Source organism: Coffea eugenioides, chromosome 3 (genome assembly GCF_003713205.1).
Source record: "Coffea eugenioides isolate CCC68of chromosome 3, Ceug_1.0, whole genome shotgun sequence".
NCBI classification, from domain to species: Eukaryota; Viridiplantae; Streptophyta; class Magnoliopsida; order Gentianales; family Rubiaceae; genus Coffea; species Coffea eugenioides.
In genome coordinates this window covers 28,866,296-28,888,564 of record NC_040037.1, presented here as the reverse complement: position 1 = coordinate 28,888,564, position 22,269 = coordinate 28,866,296, and the positions used below count along the sequence as shown (strand labels likewise).

At 37.8% G+C, this 22,269-nt stretch overlaps 1 protein-coding gene across 1 annotated transcript; it reads right to left on the bottom strand.

Annotated features, from left to right (window-relative positions):
• Positions 1–7,545: 7,545 nt before the first annotated feature.
• Positions 7,546–9,285, bottom strand: LOC113766377 (protein FAR1-RELATED SEQUENCE 5-like). The gene has a single exon (XM_027310574.1). The coding sequence runs from the start codon at positions 9,283–9,285 to the stop codon at positions 7,546–7,548; it is 1,740 nt and encodes a 579-aa protein (XP_027166375.1).
• Positions 9,286–22,269: the final 12,984 nt, after the last annotated feature.

Below are 22,269 nucleotides of genomic sequence, written 5' to 3'. Positions count from 1 at the left end.
TCAATAACCGCCTCGTTCGATCGTTCGTTCATTCATTCATTCATTCACCCCTCCTGGCCGTTGGCCAGTCTCCACCAACCTTACAGGGTCAATACTCGAGATACCCAAACGTTCAGCCCAATCCCTAATCGCCCGACGAGTCCGCTTCTTGGCTCGAGACGACTAACAAGGGGGCATGGCCAGTTCAGCCAAGCTTACATTCTATGCGCAAGTAAACATTTCAATCATTAAATCTTGAAATACACAGTTATTTTGGTCGAGTGTGATAAAGTACACAACTCGCCTAGGAACTCGTTTCGGAAATCATTAAAAGCACTTAACATAGCAAATGATAACAACAAGCCATTAGAATCAAATAAGAACACTCACCTAGAAATGCAAAAATCGTGCAAATATCCTTCCGGATATTACCCTTAATCACCAATGAAACCTAAGGTTGACAGAGAACATATTACAGTTTATCGCAGCCAAAAACATTTAATGGGAAACAAAGAAACCCGACTAATTAGAGTTAAAACGTTATAAAGTGACTTTCAAGTAAGAAGAGGGTTGTTTGAACCCTAAGGATGAAAATCATGTTTTAAAATGGAAAATCGGTCATGGTATTGGCCAAACAAAAGTATACAAGTTCAAATAGAAACCTAGCCCTCGGGCGAAAATTTGGGCAGCACGCCCTTTGTGTTTACCTAATTTTTCAGCCATTTTGGCTTCATTATTTTTCCTCAACCACAACCCAACATCACACATAAGCAATTCAAGTCAAGAGCCGTTCAATAGGCTCACAATATCATAAGAATAAGAAATACAGTAATAACAAGTGCAGAAATTCAATTTAGCAAAAGACAGATTTGACGTGCGAATGCGGAAATAACATATCCGAGGCTACGCTTATCGGATTAAGACATAACCTATGCCGTTTCGAAGCTAAGACACAGGGTTATAATGTTCATGAAGGTCACTTAGTCCAGTTTCTAATGTAACTTGGTCAAATTCTCAAATTACTAAACCAGAAACCAATTCGTCGGCTGTTTAAACGCAGAACACTGTAATGGTCATAACCCAATGTACAAAAGTCCAATTCAGGTGTTCTTAGAGGCATTTTAAAGCTACTTCAGAACACTACAACTCTCATGTTTTGGCCCAGAGCTAAATCAGAATGGATCCTGGTCAAAAAACGTGATAAACTGGACCTAACTGAAGAAACGGACTGCTGGGAAATACTTAGAACAGTAAGGGTATTTTGGACTTTTCACGTCCTACGTTGCTCCGATTGAGCTGAAATTTTGTAGGCACCTATAAATTTCCATTCTCTACAACTTTTCTTCTTTGAGCTAAGGCCAATTCGGCCTCTAACACACAGATAAAAATTCGGACAGAATGTTGGGAAAATTTTCCAGATTCTGGAATTTTGAGTTTCTAGTGCAACTTTCCTTAATTTCTTGGTCTAATCACTACCACAACACCTTATAAAACCTCAATTGCAACATATAAGCATCATACAACAATTTGGGCAGAATTTCCACAAGCCCTAGTTCATCAAATAAATTGGGGAAAACTACTAAAACATGATAATCATCCATAATCTCACCACAAGATCAAGTTGCCAAGCTTAATTGAACAAAATTGAAAGCAAAACTTGGAGAGATAAGCTCTCTTACCTTGACTAGAGGTTACTACAAGTAGCCCAAGCTTTCTCCTCAAAAATCACACCACAAGCCACTAGCTAATCACTCAAGAACAAGTTTAATCGGTTTACTTTGTTTGTTTTCTCACTAAGTTGTTGGATTTGAAGATGAAATGGAATGTTTTCCTTTGGGTTTTTCTTCTTGCTTCTCACGGCCAGCAACAGCAGAAATGAAGAAGAAATTGGCTAAGTGTTGGAGTTAAATGGATGGTAATTGTCTTGGTTAAGAAGCCATGAGGTGGTGACAAGTGTCACCACCACCACCTCTTTTTTTTTCTCTTTCTTTCTTGCCTTTCTTGGCCACTAATTTCGGTCAACCTTGCTGCAATTTAAGAAGATATTATGTACAAAAGTCAACAAACTTGTTGGGTAAGAAAAATGGTGGTCAAGCAGTGCGTTCAATCGGTAATGCGCGGGACCCGCCGGATCGCGCCGTTTTTCTTAAAAACTCACGTACTAGGTTTTTTTACTTCCAATTCACTAACCTTATATCATTGCCACTAGTCACATATTATTTCTCACTTAAAAGTCACTTTTAATCCCCAAATTAATTCTTACTCTATACCGAAAATTCATCCGGCGGAAAATCGCGAAAACCCTAATTTTGCTCCAAACTTGAAACCGAAGCGTAAAACCCTATTTTCTAGGTTTACTTACACTTATTGTGAAATATTTGGGTAGTGGCATTTGACAAATAATAATTTCCAAATAAAAGGGTATTTTTGAGGAAAAATATAAGGAATTTGCGAGTCCTCACATTCTCTCCCCCTTAAAAAAATTTCGTCCTCGAAATTTTACCTTCAGTTGCCTCAGACGAGTCCGGAACTTGTCGGTTGTCTAAAGCATAAACCTTTGCCGGTCCGCTAGTTCGTTTCCCTCCTTCATTCACTTGTGATTTAGCTCCATCCAGTTGCAGAGTATTGCTTTCACGTGACTGTCTCCTCGGACAATTGCTAACTTGATGATCGCCACTTCCGCAGATTAAACATTTCCGCCCCTTTCTCCAACAATCGCTTTCGACATGATTTGCCTTTCCACAGTACTCACAGACCACGTGAGAAGCCATCTTTTGGCTTTCTTGAAAACTTTTCCCAAATCTGATTTGTCTTTCTTTTGTAGATCCTTCACCTATCGCCCCTAATGTCCATGGTGGGTGGGACAAAAAGTTCACTTTTTGCACTTTGGAAGGGACTCTCGCTTCACTTAATTCCTCCACTACACTACTCGATGCACTCCTTTTATGGGTCTGGGAAGCTTTTATCTGTGCCTTTGCAGTCTCGATTCTTTGAGCTTTCTCAAGGGCCTCCGTAAACGTATTCACTTGTACTGCCGCTAATGCTTCTTGGAGTTCCAAATTTAATCCTTGTATAAACCGTCTTACTCTTCGCCGTTCTGTGGCCACCAATTCAGAAGCAAACTTGGATAGTTTCGTAAATTTCGTTTCATATTCGGCCACACTTAACGTTCCCTGGCGTAGTCCAATAAACTCTTCCTCTCTCCTCTCTTGAACTAAAGGAGGGAGGTATTTCTCGTTAAATTCCCTTATGAAATTCGTCCATGTCCATACGGTCTGTTCTCTTTCCCATTTTGCTTTAATAACGTTCCACCACGCTCGGGCCGATCCTTCAAATTGGAACACCGCAAAGTTTACTTGTCTTTGCTCGGTGTAGTTCAAGACGGTGAAAATATTAATCATGGCCTCTAACCATAGTTCGGCTATATCCGGATCAGATCCTCCAAGGAATTTCGGAGGAGTAAATTTCTGGAACCTCTCAAGAGCCTTATTTTCTCCGATTTCAGGGTTCCGGAGTTGATTCACGGCCATTTGGCCTTGTTGATCCACCAGTCTTGCCATGATATCTGTCATTTGTTGCATTACCATTGCCATTTGGTCTTCGGCTTCAACCCTCGTTCCTTGCTCTTGTGCAGCTGTTGTTTCTCTTTCCTCTCCTGGCTCTTGAGCTCGTTCATTCCCACGGCCACGTCCACGGCTACGTCTCCCGTCCATATATATGTTTTCCCTCTCTTTTCTTTTCCCCCAAAAAGGTAATTTAGTAAATAAACACGATAAGGTTACTAAAGTAACTATTGAGGGCACCAAATATTCAAATAAACATATACCCACATAACACGCCATACCAAGAAGATGGATAAGCAAATACACAAATACATATCAAGTTGGACAGATAACCATATACAAACAGGTATACTAACGTCATGTAGTAACAATATACAGGTAAATCAAAAGGAAAAGGTGAAGTCGCCCCAGTATCAGCCCGTCTGGTCTCTCACGTCACTTACTATCCAAACTAGATGTCCCTGACCTCTTGTGCTCATTCTAGTCAGACAAAGCCTGTTCATGTTCCCAAAATACAAGTCTCAAGTATTTAGCAGCACCTTAACTATAGAGTACTCAGGCACGAGAATCTGAAATAAGATAATTCACATCTCGAGCTGCAGTCTCAAGAGTAAACTATCTACAATCGGAATTCCTACCTGACATACCTATCTATGGTCTTCAGATACCATGAGAAAGATTTAAGGCCTATAACATTCGCAATTCATAGCTTCACTTAGTCTCTCATACTTTTTCACCACTTAGTCCAGGGTCACTCCACGTAGAAACCACGCGAAGCAGCTATAAGTTTTATCCCTCAATCGTTTAACTTTCAAGTCCAATCAAATCCCACAGTCCGGTATCCTAATCTTTAATCTAGGATACACTACAGAGATCTGAAGCCTAAGCTCTGATACCACTTGTAACGACCCCACCTCCCCCTAAGGCGTACCAGAGGGTTCGGCGGGCCGCCTGCCCAGCTCTCGCCGGGACTCAGTCGTTCGCTACAGTTCTCAATTAAAAACTGAAATAAATCACAAGAATAAATAGGGCATTGATCCAAACTTAAAGCGGAACTTATATACATTGCCAACCCAAAAGAGAATATAAACATCAAATATACAAGGGTTCTCAATCCTTCATACGTCCAGCCCGTGCCAAGCACTAGGCGAGAACCACTACAAAAGAAACAAAACTAGATTGGCTAGTCTATCTCAAGCTCACGTCCTCGCTCGCCTTCCCCTGTAAGGAAAACAAAACTAAAGGGATGAGCTAAAAGCCCAGTGAGGTTCCGAACACATAATCAGATAATCAATCCAATACATTAAACATGGAGTATCAATAATTCAAGAAACATTTTCAATGGAAAGCGATAGTAACACATTCATTAAAAAGGATACGGCTCACAAGGAGCAATTCGTTATTTCGTTCATTCGTTCTCCTGACATTTCCCCTTATTCCTCCAATCATTTGAAACTGCATTTTTCGTTTATCAATAACCCTCGTTCGATCGTTCGTTCATTCATTCATTCATTCACCCCCGTCCTGGCCGTTGGCCAGTCTCCACCAACCTACAGGGTAATACTCGAGTATACCAAACGTTCACCCAAGTCCCTAATCGCCCGACCGAGTCCGCTTCTGGCTCGAGACGACCGGTAACAAGGGGCAATGGCCAGTTCAGCCCAAAAGGCTTACATTCATGCGCAAGTAACATTTCAATCATTAAATCCTTGAAAATTACACAGTTATTTAGGTCGAGTGTGATAAAGTACACACTCGCCTAGGAAGCTCGTTTCGGAAATCATTAAAAGCACTTAACACATTAGCAAATGATAACAACAAGCCATAGAATCAAATAAGGAACACTCACCTAGAAATGCAAAATATCGTGCAAAATATCCTTCCGGATATTACCCTTAATCACCAATGAAACCTAAGGTTGAACAAGAGAACATATTACAGTTTATCGAGCAAAACATTTAAGGGAAACAAAGAAACCCGACTAATTAGGAGTAAAACGTATAAAGATGACTTTCAAGTAAGAAGAGGGTTGTTTGAACCCAAGGATGAAAAATCATGTTTTAAAATGGAAACCCGGTCATGGTATTGGCCAAACAAAAGTATACAAGTTCAAATAGAAACCTAGCCCTCGGGCGAAAATTTGGGCAGCACGCCCTTTGTGTTTACCTAATTTTCCAGCCATTTTGGCTTCATTATTTTTCCTCAACCACAACCCAACATCACACATAAGCAATTCAAGTCAAGAGCCGTTCAATAGGCTCACAATATCATAAGAATAAGAAATACAGTAATAACAAGTGCAGAAATTCAATTTAGCAAAAGACAGATTTGACGTGCGAATGCGGAAATAACATATCCGAGGCTACGCTTATCGGATTAAGACATAACCTATGCCGTTTCGAAGCTAAGACACAGGGTTATAATGTTCATGAAGGTCACTTAGTCCAGTTTCTAATGTAACTTGGTCAAATTCTCAAATTACTAAACCAGAAACCAATTCGTCGGCTGTTTAAACGCAGAACACTGTAATGGTCATAACCCAATGTACAAAAGTCCAATTCAGGTGTTCTTAGAGGCATTTTAAAGCTACTTCAGAACACTACAACTCTCATGTTTTGGCCCAGAGCTAAATCAGAATGGATCCTGGTCAAAAAACGTGATAAACTGGACCTAACTGAAGAAACGGACTGCTGGGAAATACTTAGAACAGTAAGGGTATTTTGGACTTTTCACGTCCTACGTTGCTCCGATTGAGCTGAAATTTTGTAGGCACCTATAAATTTCCATTCTCTACAACTTTTCTTCTTTGAGCTAAGGCCAATTCGGCCTCTAACACACAGATAAAAATTCGGACAGAATGTTGGGAAAATTTTCCAGATTCTGGAATTTTGAGTTTCTAGTGCAACTTTCCTTAATTTCTTGGTCTAATCACTACCACAACACCTTATAAAACCTCAATTGCAACATATAAGCATCATACAACAATTTGGGCAGAATTTTCACAAGCCCTAGTTCATCAAATAAATTGGGGAAAACTACTAAAACATGATAATCATCCATAATCTCACCACAAGATCAAGTTGCCAAGCTTAATTGAACAAAATTGAAAGCAAAACTTGGAGAGATAAGCTCTCTTACCTTGACTAGAGGTTACTACAAGTAGCCCAAGCTTTCTCCTCAAAAAATCACACCACAAGCCACTAGCTAATCACTCAAGAACAAGTTTAATCGGTTTACTTTGTTTGTTTTCTCACTAAGTTGTTGGATTTGAAGATGAAATGGAATGTTTTCCTTTGGGTTTTTCTTCTTGCTTCTCATGGCCAGCAACAGCAGAAATGAAGAAGAAATTGGCTAAGTGTTGGAGTTAAATGGATGGTAATAGTCTTGGTTAAGAAGCCATGAGGTGGTGACAAGTGTCACCACCACCACCTCTTTTTTTTTCTCTTTCTTTCTTGTATTTCTTGGCCACTAATTTCGGTCAACCTTGCTGCAATTTAAGAAGATATTATGTACAAAAGTCAACAAACTTGTTGGGTAAGAAAAATGGTGGTCAAGCAGTGCGTTCAATCGGTAATGCGCGGGACCCGCCGGATCGCGCCGTTTTTCTTAAAAACTCACGTACCAGGTTTTTTTACTTCCAATTCACTAACCTTATATCATTGCCACTAGTCACATATTATTTCTCACTTAAAAGTCACTTTTAATCCCCAAATTAATTCTTACTCTATACCGAAAATTCATCCGGCGGAAAATCGCGAAAACCCTAATTTTGCTCCAAACTTGAAACCGAAGCGTAAAACCCTATTTTCTAGGTTTACTTACACTTATTGTGAAATATTTGGGTAGTGGCATTTGACAAATAATAATTTCCAAATAAAAGGGTATTTTTGAGGAAAAATATAAGGAATTTGCGAGTCCTCACAGTTGCGACCTTAATCATGGCTGGAGCGAGTTCCTGATAACGAGTTGAAATCATGAATTTAGGATCAGCCACAACTTCCTGTCATCTCCGATCAAAACAGTCTCCAGCCCGAGCTCTTTTTGTCCATCGCCTCTTAATGTATTCAGGAGGAATTATTTTTATGCCCACGGTATCAAACACCTTCAACGCGTGTCCACATAAAATGCCTTCATTCTCGTATTTTTTGCAACTGCAACGTACACTTAAATCATTCCGATTGAATACTACTGTTCTTTCAGGTCCTCCATCATACCTCATGACCGCAAACTCCACAAACATCACTGCATCTTGTTGTCTCAATATAACCATAGCTGTTGACTCGCCATATTCATTTTGGAATGCAACAAATACGGTTGGTGAATACGTCTCTGATGCATGCACAAGCATAGGTGTTTGCCTTAACCCTACCATGGGGAGCTTTTGCCTCATTTCATATTCTGCGATCAGTTCATTATGTCTCTTTTCATCAACCACCCGATTGAAATGTCTAAAGAACTGCACAAGGTCATGATCCAGTTTCAAATGATTTTTAATTGCTGCATTTAGGCTTTCGCTGAGTTGGGTGCTTCGCATTCCCGCGGTCCATCTTTCTTTCATCATGCACCTTGCCCATTTATCACGAATTTTATACAACCCGGAGAGCCATTCATTATTTTCAAGATTGTGTTTCTTCACCATCGCCTCCCACACCCTATTGAATTGTTCCACTTCTTCAAACTCATACATGCAGGCACCAAACATGTATGGAAGATCACTATTTTCCTTGTAGTGATTGCCAAGATGTTTCATAAAATTACGCCTTATGTGAAACGTACATAGACCGTGAAATGTTTCAGGCATGACAATTGAAAGAGCGGCTGCCATGGCGTGATCTTGGTCGGTTAGTATGGTACTTGGATGTTTTCCGCACATTGCTTCTAAAAATGTACCAAACACCCATTTGAAAGAATCTATCGTCTCATCATACATAAGGGCAGCACCGAATATCACAATTTGCCTATGCTGGTTAAAACCCACAAATACTCCAAGTGGCCGGTATTCTTTATTTGTTTTGTAGGTTGTGTCGAATGTGACTACGTCTCCAAAAAAGTTGTAGTCAATTAACATTCCTGCATCAGCCCAAAAGATATTCGTTATCTGCTCTTCACAGTCCAGCTGTACGGCATGAAAAAAGGATGGATTCTCGAGTGTTTGCTCTTGAAAATAATTCAGCATGCTACCTGCTTCTCCATATTTCAAGCTCCTTTCCCGTCTCGTTCGAAGATATCGTTTAAGATCATCCCGAGTATATCCCACATTACCCATCCCACCTGCTTCCGTTCCCATAAGCTCATGGCTCTGTTTCAATGAAAGCCCAGCATCCTCGCTTATTTCAGCTTGGAATCCTTGAGCCACACTCACTTTTCTTTGTGATGGCATCATGTGAGCACATTGAGCAATGTGCAACTCATGATTATGCTCTAAGACAAGGTCATGCACACGGTACTTCATTGTCCCTCTAAACAACACGATAACCATCTTAGCTCCACACCCTGTTTTCGTCGGCGCTCGTGTCCTCTTTGGCATCACATCACCTTCGTACTTGCGTTTCACACCTTCCTTGCAGCAACTATATCTCCTAGACGTGGTCACGCCGTCTTTGTCTTTATTCAGATAGTCTTTACGTACACTGAAACCCATTTTAAAGGCATACTTGTTGTAAAACTTGTACGCATCCTCTTCACTGTTGAACTCCATTCCTAATTCAGGGGTCCCATTTTCTGCCAATTTGCTGCAATCCATTACTTCTACTCCTGCCAATTATGCATCAAACACCCTAATTTGCAACATTTCATGAATAGTATGTACATAAACGACAATATAAATGTATATTACCATTTATAATGTGTTATGAATCACACATTACTCGTATACCAAATCCTATTATTACGCTTATCAATATGATTAATGATTCACATCACCTTACTTTTACTCTAAGACAACGGCATTATCTATGTACAAATACAACTCCATGTACACTAACTTATACGGACTGTAATGTATTGGTCACACGATGTAAGTCTATTTTAACTGTATGTACATCCACGCTGGTGATTATATTTTGATTCTAGATTCTTTAGCTCACTGGACCTTATGTCATTCGTTAATGACAACCGCATAAACCAACTCCACATTTTCTACTTTTTCTACATTTTGAGGGCCAAACAAGTACTTTCTACTCATTGTAATATATTTCTTACATCATGTAATTGACTTACAACACAAGGTTCACCCATTTATTATTCACATATGTGTCTTTTCCTCTGCTTCACCTCATTCAACTCTACGCCTCCATTTTATACACACTGTATGGTCAGGAGAGGGGCAAACTAATATTGCTCCATGAGCATGGACCAATTACTAGATGCACAATAATTCATATCAATTGTAATACGGTGGCTATAACATGTAACTAATTTACAACAAGATGTATATTCATTCACTTGTTAAATGTGACTTTGTTTCTCTCATCTTTCCCTAATTCCAGTCGATGGTTTACTTGAATACATAACCCTACTTTCTACTCATTGTAATATATTTCTTACATCATGTAATTGACTTACAACACAAGGTTCACCCATTTATTATTCACATATGTGTCTTTTCCTCTGCTTCACCTCATTCAACTCTACACCTCCATTTTATACACACTGTATGGTCAGGAGAGGGGCAAACTAATATTGCTCCATGAGCATGGACCAATTACTACATGCACAATGATTCATATCAATTGTAATACGGTGGCTATAACATGTAACTAATTTACAACAAGATGTATATTCATTAATGTTAAATGTGACTTTGTTTCTCTCATCTTTCCCTAATTCCAGTCGACGGTTTACTTGAATACATAACCCTAGGTCTTCCAAAAACTACTATCCCATTATAGTCCATCACTGAAAAGCTGAATGCTCACACACACACAGATACGGTACACACATACAAATACAGTACAACTTCACTATTCTTCTATCATCTTCATATTATGTCTTCAGTGACTCTAATTTCATCCTTCCTTTAACAGATGTGCATTTGGGTGACAAATTATTGGCCACAATTACTGACATGGTTCAGTCATGTTACCTTGGTCTGCTAATACGCTTCACGTTTCACCGAAGTCGGAGACGTAGCTGCTTCTGCTATTAAGTTGAAGGACAAAATCTGGTTTCGTGAGATGCTGAATTTCCTCTATTTGCTTCTACCTTACCGCCGCTCTTGCACGCATTCAGAATACATACAACACTCTTATACCCAATTGGAGACCACAGCTGCTTCTGCTATTCAGTTTTACGGACAAACTTTGGCTTCATCTCTGTTTGCTTCTTCCATGCCGCCTGCCTCTCCACCCACTTTTCTGTCAATTGCTACCTTCATCAGAGTAGACTACACCCACTTCACCTAGAAACACCCAGTAGGTTGAATCCCACCGAACTTCAGCTTTCTACCTTCAGTGAGTGGTTGGTCAGAGTAGATTACCTTCACAAGCACATGAAGACGCTTCCCTCAGTTTTGTTTTCTGCGGCTAATTCAAAATTTCAACTTGAATTTCAAAAACCAATTCTCTTCCGTTTGCTCCGTCTGCTCCCGTTTGGAAGTCAACATTTTTTTATTTGGAACGGCATCGTTTTTGTGCCCTGCTTCAGCCTTGCTGACTTGGCTCATTTGTCTCCTCACGTTTTTTATTGTGAGGAGACCGTTCAGGAGCGGTCGTCTGAGGACCGCTCCTGCCCCGTATCCTATTAAGATTGCTATCTTGTTACTATGTGATGATTCCACGTTTCTTCACTATTTTGTTCGTTTGTTTTGTGTTGGGTTGCGGCTGTAAGCTTCCAACGGCTGGTGCTCTGCAAGAGCAATTGTTAGTCAAAGTGGACTTTGAAGTTAACAATAATGACACGTGTTTGACTTGCGGGACATGAAATATGTTTATTTTTATTTACAGATATAAATATTAAATGGCTTGAAAAAAAATTTTAATGAATTGATATCCATAGAAGATTTTTCAAACTAACGCATAATTTAAGAAAACGTCAAGATTTTTTTTCCCTTTCTTTTCTAGTGTAAGTAGGAGAGTTCAAATTCTGAACTTCTCACTTACACTTCTTGCTCCAACCCAAACCATCCATCTTATCCTTCCTCCAAAAAATATCAAGATAATAAATTGTTGGATCAATTAATTGGAATTAGATTTTGAAATTGTCAGTTGCATACATTTTTAGGATTAATTGATTAAACGTTGCATGTTTTTGACTTTAGATGGTACATGACCATACTCACCCTTGGCAGGATAACCTCCTAGTTAAAGCTTTGTATCCAAATCTTTTGCTCCCGTTAACTGTGTCACTTTTTTTATTTAAGCGGTATTAAAAAATTTTCAGTTGAAATAGTATTTAGCTTCATCACATTTACCTACACACACCGCTCATCTTGACGGAGCTTTTGGTTTTTTTTTTTTTTTTTAAGTTTAACTCCTTTTCCTAAATTCAAAAACTTATATTCCATTCAAACGGAACTCAAACACCACTTTTTTATTGAATAAGATACAATAGTTCTTTTTTTAATACGTTGAGCTACTGGGAAATTTTTATTTTCCTTTTGGCAAAAGTTTGATATTTTTTTCTCTTTTCTGAATCCTGGGCAGAACATCTAAGCAAAAATGATGAAGGAAGATAATTTTCACAGGTTTCCAAGACATAACAAAAGCAAATACACAGTGTGAAAAACGACGTTAAACTTAACGTGATTCAAAATGGGTACTATCAAATTATGGAATGGGCAAGTGCTTTTCATGTAATGAAACAATCAGATATTTATATAAACATATCGAAAAAAAATAAAAATGCACTAGGAAGGTTTGAAGCTAAGAATAGTTTTACAGGAAAAATGTTTGTGCATTCTACATTTTATTTTTAATAGATCTTGCTTTTTCATTTTCTAACATCTTACAAAATAATCCAAAAAAATGATTTTAAGTTTTTTAGTGATACAGTTTGAGGCACCCTTGGTCCTTCAATCCATTATTCCATATCAATAGGGCTGCCTAGAAAGTTGATCAGGTTGAATAATTGGGTAGTCGTAACATTTTTAGCAGTAGTTTTAGTAGTATTTTTATTAGTTTTCCTATTAATTTTATGAATAAAGATTGTAATTATGTGGTGAAAGAAGAAACGTCACAAATAAAGCTGAATCAAACCCTATCGAGCACCTGACATAGGACCCATCATAAGACCCATCATATTTTGATTCCTATTTAACTTGTAGAGCCCCTAGATGGGGTGATGATCATTGAGCCTGATATAAAACCAAATATTACCAGACATCATCCCAACCAAACAACACAGTTTTGTTGTTTAAGGTTTTACGTATGATATGTTTCTTTTTTAGAGTAGGACGCATTGTAGGCTATAAATAGGCATAGTTAGGCCTTTTGTTATCGATTCTTCTTTTTCAAATATCAATGAAACTTTGATTGGTTATTCCAATTGTTGAGATTTTCTCTCATTATCATCAAATCTTTGATTCGTGTTCAAGGATTTAAACGTAATTCGACCCTTTGTTCTTCTATGGATTTCGTTCGTGGAATGAATACAAAATTTAGTCTTCCGCTACTGCATCAAGTGGTATCAGAGCATGTTTCTCCTATGACGACCACTAGTGTATCCATGATTATACAAGATCTCCACCATCATTTTGATCATATAGATAGTGCCCTTGATGAGATTTTAGGGATGGTGCAAAAGCTGGTCTCACAACACGAGAAATCTACACGTCATAGGTGTGTAACTGGGAAATTCGCTCCTGATGACCCCTAATGATGCGGATACGGGTGTGCAACAACTTCAACCTTGGGTCAAGGACCCTTTGATCAACATTGGTGGTCCGATGACAAGATCAAGAACCAAGAAGGTGAAGGAAGCTTTACGAGCCTTGATCATTCACCATACAAGCAAGGAGCAAGTTAAGTTTGAAGATTTGATGGACCATGAAGTTACTTTGTTCACTTGTACGTTTGAAGTAAAGGAGTGATCTCATACTTGTTAGCTTAGTTGGTAGTTGTTTTAAGACTGTCCCGTTTAGTAGTTGTTAGGCGTTGAGTATTTTATTACTTATTGGGCCTTATCGGAAAGCCTTAAAGAGCTAGCTCTTTAAGCTCTTTTATGCGGACCGAATCTCTTCCAGGTTTATGTGGGCTGGATTTTGCCCTAGTTTTAGCCTATAAAAAGGCACCTCTTGTAAGAGTAAAAGACAGATGATTACAACCAGAAATCGTGAGGAATTTTTCCTTCAAGTTCTTAATCGAACTTACTCTTGAATTCTTGAGTTCATAGCTTAGGATTCAAATCAGACTTTATCGATTAGCTTGTTCCCTAATCGTGGTGTCGCTTCATCCATCCTTATTTGCTTAAGGTTGCTGATTACCTTTGTGTGTCAGAGGTCTTGAGTTCATGAGAACAATCGAGTTCAATTTCTGTTGGGAGAAAAGATCCAACTCTGATAATTACAAGGTTGGGAGGTTCTAGGAGGGTCTTCCCCTAGGGTTGCCTATATCAGTTGGTAATCAGAGCATCAGGTTAATTCTCTTTTAATTGAAGTTGTTCAAATCTTGTTAGTTTGTGTCTTTTGTCAAAAAAACAAAAAAGACTGTAGCGATTACTGTTCATCGTTACTGTTCCGAATTACTGTTCATCGTACTGTAGCGTACTGTTCATGTTACTGTTCATCCGAGTAAAAAACAAAAAAACTGTTTGGGTGTTGTCTTTTTGTGTTTTCTGTCCAAGTTCTTGGATTTGTTATACTTGTGTTTGGGTTGTTAGGGTTTAAAGAAAAAAAAAAAAAAAGAGTCACGTACCTTATATTGTTTTAGTGTCCAAGTTGCTAGAGTATTGCTGGAATTTTCTTTTGAGTTTTGCTGAAATTCTGTTTTGCCTATTTCTTGAGTATTGGTTGTTGTTCTTGCAAACCCTAAACACCACAACGTAATTTGGGAAAATTCTTGTGTTTCTTGAACAAATTCTTGAAGTTCTTGGACCACCAAGTCTTGTTTTGAAAATTCTTGAACAATAAACCAAGAACTAGGGTTTTCTTGGAATTGGCATAACCTTTCATCCGTTTTCTTGAACTTGTTGGTGTGATCTGAATTTGTGTTCCTTGAAGAGCCGAAAAAAAAGAAAAAAAAATGAAAGAGAAAAAAAAAAAGGAAGAAGAGAAGGAATTGGCTCTCACACAAAGGAAATCAAGTTTCCCAAATCTTGAGTTTCCAATTCTTGATTGGTCTCCAATTCTTGATTAGTCTCCAAATCTTGATTGGTTTCCCAAAAAAACTTGAGTCTCCAATTCTTGATTGGTCTCCAATTCTTGATTAGTCTCCAAATCTTGATTGGTTTCCCAAAAAAACTTGAGTCTCCAAATCTTGATTGGTTTTCAATTCTTGAGTTTCCAATCTTAATTGAATTTCAACGACCTCAAACTACCTAACCAGACCCCAAGCACCCCAAAATCAGTTTCCAAAACCAAACCTAAACCGCCACAAACACCTTAGCCACACCGCCTTTAAATTCTTGGGTTTCTAAAATCGGTTGAGCTAGTCTTTGCGAGCCGATTTCCCTGAAATTTGAGGACTGGTTCTTGCATTATTTGAACATCCCAAAATCACCACTTATCCTCCAAAATACTGACCAGAAACTCAGCAAAACAGCAGCTCAAAAAAAATAAAAGTTCCAGCTTCGGGTAGAGTTTTTCTAGGATTTACAAAATTCTGATTTGTGTCTTATTACTTGCTTATAGGGTAATTAATTCTGGAATTTTTTAGAGTTTGAGTTGTTTTAAGAACTTCGAGAAGGAAAATTGAGAGTGAGTGTGTTTTCTTGAGTGATACACGAGTGCTTTGCAAGGTAGACTAGGATACATTTGTTTTGCAGGTTTGACAATATGTCTCAAGAGGGGAACATGGCCGAGCCGTCTGAGACCGACGTGTCACTCAAATTGGTGCTCCAAACTCTCCAAAAACAAGCGGGGAGGCTTGAATTTGTGGTGACACAACTATCCGACAGGGTGGCTGCCATTGAGATGCGAGGTACTGGAGATATTCCCAATAGGGCTTCAAGTGCTCAGAGTGTTGAGCATGATGCGGATGATGAGGGGTATCATTCTAACACCTCATTCCGATCAAGGAAAAGCCACAGGGAAGCGAGGGAAGGCCGAGACCGACCTAGGAGAACCGATGACAATCTTGGTTCCATCAAGACTAAGATGCCTACCTTTCATGGGAAAAATGATCCTGAAGCTTATTTAGATTGGGTTAGGAGAGTTGAGCAAGTGTTTGAAGTCCACAATTACTCCGAAGAGAAAAAGGTGAAACTTGCAGCTATTGAATTTCAAGATTATGCATCTATTTGGTGGGAGCAAGTATGTGCCACAAGAAGGAGAAATAGGGAACAACCGATTGCCACTTGGACTGAAATGAAGCAAGTGATGAGGAAACGATTTGTACCCTTCCATTATACCACGGACTTGTACAATCGAGAGAACGAACATAAACTCAAGCAAGAAAATGAATCTCTCAAGAGGAGGGGTTCCATGCAATCTACCTCTTTAAAGCCAGTTTATGCAAGAGGTGATAAGAAGGTTCATTCAGCATTTTCTAAGACTAAACTTAGAGTTGAACCACCTCATGCGGAGTCATTTTGGGAGACATATCAACGTCTTCTACACCAAAAACAAATGGAGTCAAATGGATGCTATCAAAGTGAGTTTTCTAAGAAGGAGATAGCTGACCCTATTCCCAACAAAGGAGTATCTCATCCTATTGAACCATTTGTTGAGGAGGTTGATGATGAGAAAACAATTGAGGGCGTTAAACTAGATAAAGAGATGGAAAAATCTGATGAGATGAGTGGTAAAAAGGAAAAAAAGAGAGAAAGTGAGACGATTTTGAGAAAAAATGTGAGGGCTTATTATTTTTCTAACGAACTTACTTTTGCTTTATTTAGTGTTTCTTCATTTGTGCAGATTAAGCAAAGTCAAGTGAAGTTAGTCATGCCATGCTCCATTCCAAAGTCACTTGTACAATTCACTAGTTTCCATGGAGTTTGTCTTTTAGGAATTGAATCTATTTGGAATCATCTCATGGAACAATTTCAATTCAAATCTGTCCATACCAAAGGGGAATCACGTCAAATCCACAATGAAGGGAGAATTCCGAAATTTGACTCTCATTTGCTACCTATGGGTCATTCATCATCTTTACCTTCTTTTGAGTATAATTTTCATCCTAACACTTGTATTTCTTATCCAGATTTTGAAGAAAAGTGTAAAAGGCTAGCAATGCCTTCTCAAGTTGAATCAATTGGTGGAAGGAATAATGAAGTGGCAAAGGGAGTATTCACATTTAAAACTTGTTCTATACCTTCTTACCATTTAGTTGATGATGTACCATTACTTCTTTACCCAATTTCTAATTTGTTTCAAGTTGAAGGTTATTTTGTTTTTGTAGGTTGTAAAGTTGTCCAAAATTTTTCAGTTTTGATTAAAGACTTACAACCTGATTTTGTGCTTATTCCAACTAAAGGTGGTGATCTTTCATGCTTATTCACACAGCCAAAAGCTGGTGGCCAAGTGCTCAATTTGTCAGCTTCAACTTGTGCTAGTTCGAGTAACCCTCATGAGGTGGAATTCAATTGTTTGCTACCTTATATGTTGGAAGATGAGAAATTGTGTGTCACGCAAGATCCCAAAGCTGTCCTCCACGAGTTGTTTAGTGTCTCATCCATGCAACAAGTTGCTCCCAATTTATCCATGCAAGATGATTCAAATCAATGTCAACTAGTGCTGGATTTTACACCTTTGCACAATCAAGGTGTCAATGTGAAGCTTCATGACCAAAGGCTAATTAGAGAGTTTTGGATTGCCACTTGGGATTTTCACACGCCTTACACAAGCTCTTTCCTACCTTGGCGCATGTCCTTGTTTGAGCGCTTCCCGAAGCTTACCAAACGACATGCAACATGGCTCGTAGTCATTCGTCTACTTCCAACACTGTTGTCCTTTAAGCGCACCATCGATTTGCGGACAACTCACTTTCAAGAGGAGACTTTGAAGATTCGAGGACGAATCTTTTCGAGGAAAGAGGGAATGATGCGGATACGGGTGTGCAACAACTTCAACCTTGGGTCAAGGACCCTTTGATCAACATTGGTGGTCCGATGACAAGATCAAGAACCAAGAAGGTGAAGGAAGCTTTACGAGCCTTGATCATTCACCATACAAGCAAGGAGCAAGTTAAGTTTGAAGATTTGATGGACCATGAAGTTACTTTGTTCACTTGTACGTTTGAAGTAAAGGAGTGATCTCATACTTGTTAGCTTAGTTGGTAGTTGTTTTAAGACTGTCCCGTTTAGTAGTTGTTAGGCGTTGAGTATTTTATTACTTATTGGGCCTTATCGGAAAGCCTTAAAGAGCTAGCTCTTTAAGCTCTTTTATGCGGACCGAATCTCTTCCAGGTTTATGTGGGCTGGATTTTGCCCTAGTTTTAGCCTATAAAAAGGCACCTCTTGTAAGAGTAAAAGACAGATGATTACAACCAGAAATCGTGAGGAATTTTTCCTTCAAGTTCTTAATCGAACTTACTCTTGAATTCTTGAGTTCATAGCTTAGGATTCAAATCAGACTTTATCGATTAGCTTGTTCCCTAATCGTGGTGTCGCTTCATCCATCCTTATTTGCTTAAGGTTGCTGATTACCTTTGTGTGTCAGAGGTCTTGAGTTCATGAGAACAATCGAGTTCAATTTCTGTTGGGAGAAAAGATCCAACTCTGATAATTACAAGGTTGGGAGGTTCTAGGAGGGTCTTCCCCTAGGGTTGCCTATATCACCTAATGTTCATGCAGTTTCTCCCTTAAGTTTTCATAGTTGTCTAGTCTATGAGAATCGAGATTGGATCACTCAACAGCAACATCAGATCCATCCAACCACAATAGCACCCGTTGTAGTAAAACCTGAATCAAAAGTACTGCAGGCTATGTTTGAGGAGGATGAGTTCGTACGTTTACCCTAATGGTGAAGAGGCCATGTTTGTTCCATCTTTCCCCACTGATAAGCCCCAAGTTGAGATCGATGCAGCAATCATAGACCATGTGATATTGAAAGAATTTGCAAACATGGAAGTGGAAGAAATTTTCGCAGAAGAGGCACCAACACCTCTATCCCCGATAGATTTGTTGTCCAATAATTCAATGGTTGGTTTCTCAAGTCAAGAAATTATTATTCTTACTGAAAAAAATTATTGTTGGTAAATCTTCTCCTGTCGAGATTTCTTCTATCCAGGCCACACATGTACAGCTCCTTATTGATTGGGAAAAATTAATGAAATTTGTCTTGGCGATGGAAGATGGGGAAATTGTTGGGTTCGACGTTTCCTTGGGATTGTGTGCAACTTCTTTTGTTTGTGAACAGGCATTGGAGTTCATATTGTTGTTCGAGCCTTACAAGATTCATGAGAAGATCATCAGTTTATTATCCTGTGCTTGTGTTGGAATTCTCTATGGAACTCAAGAGCGAGTTCTTGTTAAGTGACAGAGTCTGATACTGTTCAAGGAATCTTTGATTCTTTAATCCATCATTCCATATCAATGGGGCTGCCTAGAAGGTTGATTAGATTGAATAATTGGGTAGTCATAATATATTTAATAGTAGTTTTAGTAGTATTTTTATTAGTTTCTTATTAATTTTATGAATAAGGATTGTAATTGTGTGGCGAAAGAAAAAATATCATGAATAAAATTGAGTTAAGCCGAGTCGAGTACCCAACATAGAATCCCTCATAAGGCCTGACATAGAGCCAAACATTGCTAAACATCATCCTAGGCGAACAACGTAGTTTTGTTCGTTTAGGGTTTTACATATGTTTTTGTATTCTTTTAGAGTTGGACTCATTATAGCCTATGGATATCAATGAAACTTTGATTAGTTATTCCAATTATTGAAACTTTTCTCTGGTTATCATTGGATATCTTATTCGTGTTTAGAGGTTTGAACATGATTCAACCATTTGTTCTTCTATGGATTTCGTTCATGAAACGAATCCAAAATTTACGCTTTCACTACTGCATCATTTAGATTTTAATTGAATTAAATTGGCTCTAAAGTTTTACTCCTAATGTTTGAAATACATGCAACCTCGTGCTTCTGCAAGGCGTTACAAACTAAGTTTATAACAATAGTGAAATACTATTCCAAATATGATAAGAACAACTGTGTGGGTTTTGCAAGTGTAGGAAAACTCATGTCCGAATCACTGGCGCAAAAAACTCGTGTCCGAATCACTGGCTTTGCGCCAGTGGCCAGTTCTTGCACTAAATGGGGAACCATAGCGCTTCTCTGTGTGCAAAAAAGTGCACAGAAGTGCATTAAACTGATCTGGACGTGGATTTTCTCTTTCCAGCCTCCATGTGACTTAGTTGGGCTTTTCCTTCGCTTTTAGCATAGATGTGTTCTGTCTTGTTTCACAAACAAAAAAAAGGGGAAAAATAAAAACAGTAAATGCCATGTTTGAATAATTTTGGTAAATTCATATGAATCCATATTAGCAATTCCTATCACACTGTAATAAGCCCCACAGGTTGATGTAGAATTATACGTAGTAAGGAGATTTAAGTTATGAATAACCAAGGGAGAGAGATTTGTTGGATGGTACAGGAATGGAGTGTAAGTGAGAAGTCTCAGATTCGAATCCTACCACTTACACTAAAAAAACAAGTTATGAATAACCAAAAAATAGTGAATTAGGGAAAATTTTTTAAAATAGAATTATACGTAGTAAGGAGATTTAAGTTATGAATAACCAAGGGAGAGATATGGTTGGATGGTTTGGGGGACGGAGTGTGAGTGAGAGATCTCAGATTCGAGTCCTTCCATTTATACTAAAAAAAATTTTATGAATAACAAAAAAAATAGTGAATTAGGGAAATTTTTTTTAACGTATATGTGGTATGAATTTGGTATAATTGTTTCAAAAAAAATTATGGTACATAATTGACTAACTACTAATAAAAATTCAAAAAAATTATAATTCTCCAATATAACACAATTTTATTCTACATAAATTGACACATTGCATGATTTTAAATATAAATTTGGAATGGAAAGGCTTTTGAGCATGAGTTAGGTGATTATGATGGTTGAGTGCATAAAGAGTAAGTATAGACTTTAGAAATTGGATATCTTGAGTTCAATTCTCCTTCTCCGGCCACTACTTCTTCAATTTTATCCTTCATGTACTAAATTTAAGCAAAAAAAAAAAAAAAAAAATGCATGAGAGGTTCGTGAAATGTTGAATTATTCATTAGTAAGTTAAAGTACCTTTTGGTCTATTTGGGGTTGCCTCCCCACGTTTTGTTGAATGTTTTCATTGGTAGGTTAAAGCACCTTTTGGTCTACTTGGGGTTGCATCCCCACGTTTCTGTTGCATGTTAAAAGGGTCCGACCACTTCCCCTTTATACCAGAAAGAAGAAGAAGAAAAAAATAGAGTACCTTTTGGTCTCAGCTATCCACAACAAATAGATCTTTTGCGGTCAGTCCTAAGTGTTTCTTTTAGGACGAAGGATGGATCTTTAGTCTCTTTTGTCCTACGTCGTGCATAAGAATAACCTGGTATAGGTAGGCTTTGTTTATTTGTTAAATGGATGGAGACTTTAAACGTATATAGCCAATTCGGAAATGGGTTTCTTCAGTTTTAGTTCTATACAATTGTATAAACTGATATAAGTTTGATATAAATATGAATTATAATTGAATTGATTTAAAACTCGCTATTATATAAAAAATATTGGATAATTTCAGAAACCTCCCCTGAGGTTTCTGACAATTTCACAGAGCTCCCCTAAGATTTGAAAAATTACACTTACCTCCCTCGATTTGATAATATTAGTAACAAAATCTTAAAATAATATTGACTTGGACAATTTTTAAATGAATACCCAAAAATGCCCTTGTGGAATGAGTTTTAATTTATTTCCCTATACAATTATAAGATTATTTAGTATAATTATAAGGAAGAGGTGCCAATTTTTTCATGTCCATATCTACTATTTAATAAACAACCATAATAATAATTTTATTACTATGATATGATATTTTTGATGGTATTTATTATGGATTTAGATTTATAAGATAGAAAAGAAAATGTTGAAATAATTCATTTAGAGTTTATAAATTTTTGGAGTAGTGGGATTATTATAATTTAGTAGTACTTTTAGGCCATTTCTTTTTTATTTATTATTAATTTTAATACCAAAAAATAGAAACAAAGATAAGCAAAAACATTGGATTACATATAAAATTAACTTGTCAAAAAAAATCACTAGTTCAACATTTAGTTATAATAGAAACCTAGAGGCAATAGTGGTAGTTTACAGTTTTATTGGCAAAAAATTTTAAAAAAGGAATAAGAAGGAAAAAGAATGAAAAAATAATTTTAAAACTCATTCTAAGTATAAGCATACCAAATAAGAGAATTTCATTAAAATATTTAAGGTTAAAATTATCATTTTAAATGACAAGGGAGGTATGTGTAATTTTTCAAACCTTATGGGAGCTCAGTGAAATTGTCAGAAACCTCAGAGGAGGTTTCTGAAATTATCCCAAAAAAGATAAATTAATTTATATCAAAATTGTGCCATTTTCACAACCAGACGAAATTGTACAAAATCTCAAATGGAAAAGGCCTAGAT

What these genes read in the sequence shown, in the direction of transcription:
- LOC113766377 (XM_027310574.1), bottom strand. Translation starts at nt 9,285, where the DNA reads ATGGATTGCAGCAAATTGGCAGAAAATGGGACCCCTGAATTAGGAATG.